This window comes from Meleagris gallopavo, chromosome 1, assembly GCF_000146605.3.
Source record: "Meleagris gallopavo isolate NT-WF06-2002-E0010 breed Aviagen turkey brand Nicholas breeding stock chromosome 1, Turkey_5.1, whole genome shotgun sequence".
In the NCBI taxonomy this organism is placed as follows: Eukaryota; Metazoa; Chordata; class Aves; order Galliformes; family Phasianidae; genus Meleagris; species Meleagris gallopavo.
The window spans coordinates 150,759,148-150,766,225 of NC_015011.2; the positions used below are offsets into that span (position 1 = coordinate 150,759,148).

General features: G+C 37.2%; 1 protein-coding gene across 2 annotated transcripts in view; it reads left to right on the plus strand.

The window, feature by feature from the left end:
- Nucleotides 1–6,365, plus strand: part of TBC1D4 (TBC1 domain family member 4) — a 51,599-nt gene extending 45,234 nt beyond the window's left edge. For both annotated transcript variants that reach the window (XM_031557831.1, XM_019610709.2), the window contains 3 exons: nucleotides 170–339; nucleotides 2,280–2,456; nucleotides 4,089–6,365. In XM_031557831.1, coding sequence (XP_031413691.1) covers nucleotides 170–339; nucleotides 2,280–2,456; nucleotides 4,089–4,307 — 566 coding nt within the window. In that variant the 3' untranslated portion in view covers nucleotides 4,308–6,365. The remainder of the gene's footprint in view (nucleotides 1–169; nucleotides 340–2,279; nucleotides 2,457–4,088) is intronic.
- The last annotated feature ends 713 nt before the right edge of the window (nucleotides 6,366–7,078 follow it).

Sequence of the window (7,078 nt, forward strand, 5' to 3'; positions counted from 1 at the left end):
ATGTCATTTGCAAGATGATAGGAAATGCTTGTATCTGTTTTAGCGTCATGCTGAAGTAAGACAGGTTGCACTTCTGAACTGAATAAATCTGCAGTATGTTTGCTTTAAAATAAAATAATAAAACAAAAAAAATCATTTTCAAGGTATTTCAATTATTTTTCTTTTTTAGACATTATTTTTCTTCAAGGAACAGAAGTCATATTTAAAGTAGCACTGAGTCTACTTAGCAGTCAAGAGACAGCTATAATGGGATGTGAGAGTTTTGAGAATATTGTTGATTTTCTTAAAACCACTATTCCAGATATGACTCAACCTCAAATGGAAAAGATTATTACCCAGGTAAGGTTGTTTTTCTCTCTACTTCTTTTTCAATTTAGTTTACTTTTAGAAGTCTGTGCCTAAGGAGGGCCTACAGAGTATGTAGAAGTCTTTTCAGGATGTCCCTTTGGGTGTGAAATGCAATGGATTCATTTTCCCAGTAACTTGTGTAGAAATAGGTCATCAGGAAGCACTTCTTCACTGTGTGTGATGGAGCACTGGCTCAGACTGCCCAGAGAGGCCGTGGGATCTCCTTGGAGATCTTCAAAAGCTGCCTGGATGTGGACCTGGGCACCCTGCTCCAAGTGGCCCTGATGGAGCCAGGTTTGGGCCAGATGGCCACAAGAGATAACTTCTGACCTCAGCCCTTCTGTGATTGTGTGATGATTGAATTTTCAGCGGGTTTTGAACTCCCATTTTAGAAAGACTTCAGTTGCTACGTTATTGTTAGTACTAAAGATACAAAAGAAGGTTATCTTTTCCCAGCTGTTGGAAAAACATGACTTTTCCAATACATTTCATCTTTAGAAGGGTAAAAGCAGTGTCACTGCAATTTGGTGGCAAAAGTTGCAAATGAAAGATAGACAAAGAATTACTGGTATTGATGTAGGAGAGCGCCTACAGTTTGTTGTGAAGTACTGAGAGTGCTTCGGTTCTTCATCTCTCCACATCCTCTTTCTCTGCAATGAAGATGCAAATTGAGCGTGAATCTCAGTCTAGTACCTGAGCTGAGAATGGGTAAGCAGTTTTCCCTCTTCATCTGGCAACTAGAGATAAAAGAAGAGCTCTAAAAAAACATCTCTCCATGCAGGAGTTCAGTTAATACTGATGCATTCCTGTTGCTCAGTTAACACTAGAATGATTCAAGTGCTGTCAGTTAAGTCACTTGTTGATGTCATTTAAATCTTCACTTCCTCTTTGTATTGACTGTGATAGCAATGCTGAACCTGTCTGGGGCAGTTCAGTGTCTACCTTTACACCTCAGTAATTCTGGCAGTGGCAGAGATGATAGTTCAGTGTTTTTGATACTGTGGAAAATAAATCTCTGTCCTGCAATCTGTGTGCATTGCAGAGCAACCTTGCTATGATGAGAATGGTAGAAGTGGCTTTGTGCAGAGCCATATCTGATCAAGTAAACAGTTTATGTTGCCTCAGTGGAAATGGGTGTATTTATACATGGGTCAACATAGCTGATGTTGAAGGTCACTTGCCTGCCTGTGGTGTGGTCCCATGCTGGTCAGCCTTCTGGATCTCTGCATTCATGTGCCCACTGCTTGCATCATATCACTCCTACCTGGGCTGCTGTAGGTGGAGTCATTTGGCTATCATAATACTGTCATTCTCAGGACCTTTGTTATTGCAGAGAATGAAAGAAAAATGCAGGATAATGAAAGATATGCAGGACTACAGTGCAATGATAGTTGACTGGGTAGTCAGCAGAGAAAAATGGCATTTATCTAGAATAAATGCTTTTAAGTACTGTCTCGTTTTAAATAACCTGAAGGTTATTTATATCTTCTATTTGTGAAATGTTTGTGACTTCTGTAATAGGGAACAGCATTGATGTCATAGTAGTCATCCTTCCTAGTATAAAGTATCTGGTAACTTTCAGAAGTTGAGATGTTGTGACCAGGTATACAAACAGTATGACCCTGATGGTTGTCTTGGATCACCCTTTTGTCTTCAATTAAAAAAATTATATAAAAATTTGTCTTCAACTTAGCACTCCTGCACAAAAGATCATAAGATCTGATAGTAAGAGGTGATACTTGGCAACATTGTAGTGATCAGATTTATTCTAAAGTCTATATGCTAAAATATTCTTGCTTGAAAAATAGTTTATTTTTGAAAGTTACAGGAAAAAAATAAGAATAAACAAAGTTTTCTCTTAGACAAACTTTCAAATGGAATAAATGTGCGGTCTCTCCAATGTAGTTAAAAATTCTTGTATCTCATGGCAGGTATTTGAAATGGATATTTCAAAACAGCTGCATGCCTATGAAGTAGAGTACCATGTTCTGCAGGATGAACTGCAGGAAAATGTGAATCTCTGTGATGATGGTGAACCCCTGGAGAAGCTGGAGAGGGCAAACAACCACCTGAAAAGGCAAAACATGGACTTGTTGGAGAAGCTACAGGTAAATGAGTAAAGATCACAAACTTGTGGAGAAGTCATTCCTATGGCTCAACTGATAGCAAATATCAAGTATCTTTTTTTTAACTGTATGGGAAATGTTCTAATTGTAAGACCTTATGCAGCTAAGCATTACAACGATTACAAGGATTTGCTTCTGTTAGGCATTTTTAACTTGCTTGTTGTTCCTTATATTCTTCCTTCTTGTTTTAGATTCCTTTTTCTCAAAATATTTCTATAGTTCACATAAAAGTTGTTGGTTAAATTTTATGCGTCTTGCGGAAAAAAACAAAACAGAACAGTTCTGTCCCTTCATCACCTTGCTTCTCTACTGAGGAGTTTTAAGAAATAATCCATAGTTGAGTAGGCTTACTTTCTCCAGATCTTTGTAGGCAGTATCTTTTTGTTTCTGTCTGATGAAGCTCCTAGTCTTATTCTTGATTTGGAAGGTGGCCTCTTGTAGCAGACTTGAATAAAGGTGTGTGCCCGTGAAACCTTGCTTGATTCAGTCATGCTTTACAAAGACTTCTTTTCCTCCTTCACTCTTCAGCCTTTCTCCAATAAAAATGACCAAGACTTGTTTCAGGTTTTCTTATATGCATTGTCTTGCATTTTCTTGAAAGAGTAGCTCTTTTTGCATCACCTGGCCATTTATTGGTGTTAAGTGTTACTTGAACAAACATACTGAAAGTCTCAGAGACTTCATCTCAAGAAACCTGAAGAGAGAAACAGAAAAAAAAAAAAAAAAGTGGAGATCAAGACATTGTTAATTTTCTGTTTAATGGGCTGAAATTGCTGTGCAGTGTTCTTCTGGTGTTGTTGAAAATAAGGATTACTTTTTCATTATCATTATTTTTACTATATTATTGTTATTTTTTGACTACTGCCTGACCTTTGATCTCTGTTCTAAAAATGCACCAAGGGCATAGAATAATTATGAGTTAATAATTTGAAATGTTCTTCTATTCTTCCAGACTACTGTGTCATAATGTGTCTTCACACGTTCCTTACACTCTTTGTCTTTTTGTTTGTACTGCTTCTTCATTATTGTTCTTTGCTTTGGCCCTCACCTGGGATTAGTCAGAATTTCCTCACTTCTTACGGAGAGGCATTTGCATCTGCTGAGGTGCAGGGTTTCTGATTTCTATTCAGTGTCCTACTCCCAGGAGAAACTGTAGGTCTTTTGTTGGAGGGGAGGAAACACTGTCTACTTTTCAAGTTAACCATTTTAAGGTTCACTTCCTCTCTCATCTCTCCACCTTGCTAATTTTATTTCATAGGGTTCTCATTGCTCCCACACTGTCAGTGGGCACTTTTTCAGTGCTACTAATGCTCCCAATTTTCTTTTTCCCCTGTAACTTCTGTTCTTTGTTATTCCCAAGTGTTGCTTACTTGCTGCAGCTTGTGTATCTCCTTCCTTGTGTAAAGCTTTCAGAAGTCCTTCAGATTAATCTGGCATCTCTAAGGAGATTCAATGCATGGTATACAGTAGAAATCGCTTGTATCATCTGCCTACATGGATGTCTTTTAGAAACATCTATGTAGCTATGTGATGTTGTTACCAAACAGCATGCCATAAGAAAAATGTTATTCAGAACATCTTGATTTACTAAAAAGATAACGTTATTGTTTACAGGTTGCTCATGCTAAAATTCAGAGTCTGGAATCCAGCTTGGAGACTATTTTGACTCGAGAAAACAAAATGAAGACTGCAATTCAGTCCCTGGAACAGGAGAAGATAACATATCAAAAGACTCTTGAGCAGATAATTAAGTACTTACCTGCAGAAGCATTGTCTGACTGTGAATTGCTCCTGAAAGAAGTAAACTACAATCCAAATAATAAAACAAAATAAGGAATAAGCCATAAACCAGGGTATTGTAGGGCAGCATTTCTTCAGATATTAAGGGAATTAAAAGATGAGTATGCTGCTTTCAGAGGACTTAGCAATAGGCAATGTTATTATCCAAAACTAGTGCTGGGACACTTACAGCTACAGATGGGCCTTCAAATCTCAGTATGCAAATTCAAGCTATTAATTTTTTTTTTATGATTATGTAAATAAATCACAAGGGGGAAATAAAGGATTCTCACATGTAATTATGATGAGTAGATATATATTTAGAGTTGACCTAAAGGAAAAGATAAATTTGAGTACTCAAAGCCAAGATAATAGTGAACTACAATTTCACTCTGGATGTGATTATCTTGTAGTGAAATGATGAAGATAGCGTGTCTTTATACATATAAATATATATATATGTTGAATAATACTTGAAGAAGAAAAAAAAAGAATGTAATTTCCCTTCAAAGAGCAGCATGTTTGACATCTTCTATGGAAAATCTGTGTGAACTCATGCGTGCCTCTCTTCTAATTGTAGTGACGTTTTGCTCATAGACCAGTAATGCAGAATAAGTATCGTGGCCTGGTTCATGCAGGAGGAGCTCTAGTGCTATTCACTGCTTGGGCTGTATCGGTCAGCAGTGTGCTTCCACATGCTTGGGCTGTATCGGTCAGCAGTGTGCTTCCACATGCATGTTGGACCTGAAAAAAAAGCATCACATCACCATCTCAAGCCTTTGTAACTCAGACTTAAGAAATAAGTATCTATACTTACAAAAGCAGTGATGCCTCCATCCTAGCCTGCTTGTTTCCACCTGGGACTGGTCAGCGATGATGGGGGGGATGCAAGTAAAGCTGTGGAGCAGTATTTATTCTGATGTTAATTCCACAGGATACTTACGTAGGCATGTAAAAGGTTCTTGTTTAACCAAAGAAATACTGCAAGAAGCCTTGTCTTAGCTTAATGGGAGCCAGAAAACTTTTTAAATTTAATTTGAAAAGAAAATTGAGGCGATTGCAGGAAGTAGAGTGTTAAACGCACTGAGAGAGGACCGAGTAAGTTTCAAACATGACACGTACCTTTCAATTTTCATATAGTGAATATGCATTTCAGAGATGATTCTGAAGTATGGGTGTGGTTTAATAATGCTTTTCAGGTTTTTCATGTTTTAATCCTGCTTTGTGGTCTCCTTTGAAAAACAACAACAAAAAAATCACGGATTTATGTGTTCTGAGCAGAAGGTGAAGTAAGCTCTGATCGTTTCAAGGAAGAAAATATCTTTATAACAGTTGAAAAAGATGTCTTTAGATTTGAAGACGTTTTGGAGTGGAACTTTGGAGAAATCTTAGATAAATTTGTATAGACACGTGTTTTGGAGTGCATGTCTGAACTGTTAATGGGGTGTTACTGTGGCTCACGTTATCTCTTACAATTTATACTGTCTTTCAGGAAACATTTTTAAACAAAAACAATGAAGCAAAGTGCCAAATCCAGCAGTGTCTTTATGCATAAGATTTAGAAAGTGAGTCCAATTTAGAAAGTGAGTACTTAAAAAGTATTACAATTCCATGTAATCTTTAACATGATTAAAAGGGAGGAACAACAGTGCTGATTTGCTGCACACTGCTGTGGAACTTAAGGATTTGGGGTCTCTCGGTTTTTATTTTATTTTATTTTTTACTTCCATAATGTTTTACTTGATTAAAAATATCGATTTACTTAACAGTCTTTCTTTTCACAGCTGGGGTGTGAGGTCTTAACACTGTGTATAAATTTATGTGGAATCTGTCTAAGTATTTACACACTTTGTGTGTTGTATTGTACCAGGTGGGGAAATGCCAAGTGAAAAGGCAGTTCTTTTGCTGTTTTGTTCAAAGTAAGTTTTAGCTGCTGTTCATAGAGAAAACCAATCCCAGGAACTGCAGTAGTGTGTTAGAAAGAATCAAGGTTATTCCGATGCATCTTTTTTTAAGATGGGCTGGATATGCTTTATCCTCTGTTTTACTTATCAAATTTTTCATGTGATGCCTGGAGAAATTCCAATAAATGTCATTGCTGCATTTCCCACAGCCTCTGGCAATTCTATTTTCTGTTAGACTTCAGGTACCAATCTTACTGTCAGTAGTGCCGGTTACATGAAAGATGAAAAGGAGCTGTTTAGTTTCTGGTTGTGACAGAACAGGATTTATAAAGGGATGTGGGGAGTATATAAATTCTTCCTGGGAAAATATTTTCATAGTTCTTAATGGATTACAAGGTATTTTTCTTCTGTAGAATGTTTAGTGTGTAAATATTTTGAGAATAGTGATTTGATGAACTCTGTACTGTACATCTGACCTGGGAGGAGGAATGAACCATAGCAACAAGTAGGAATAAACTACAGAATTGAAAATGCAATGAGGTAAGTGTCTCCTGACATTAAGGCGTCTGTTAATATCCTTGTGTTCTGGACACAAGTGTGGCTTGTAACAGAGTATCTCTGCGGTGTCTAACTTGAAACCTACCCTCATGCAGATACTCTCCAGACTTCCTTCAGATGAAGAGCTAAAAAATCATTTAATAGACTGTGAATAAGGTGTGTGTTTCTCTCCGTTTATTCTTTTATCCCTTTCTATCTTATAGGTAGTTTTACAGGGGCTATTTCTTTTCTGGTTGCAGCTGTGTTACTGTAGAGAGGGAAATCTAATGTGCAGTAGGCCAGAGGCAGAACAGCAAGCATATATGCTTGGGAGAAGGGATGGTTAATGGGTTTAGTCCAATTTTTCCTTTTTTTTTTCTTTTT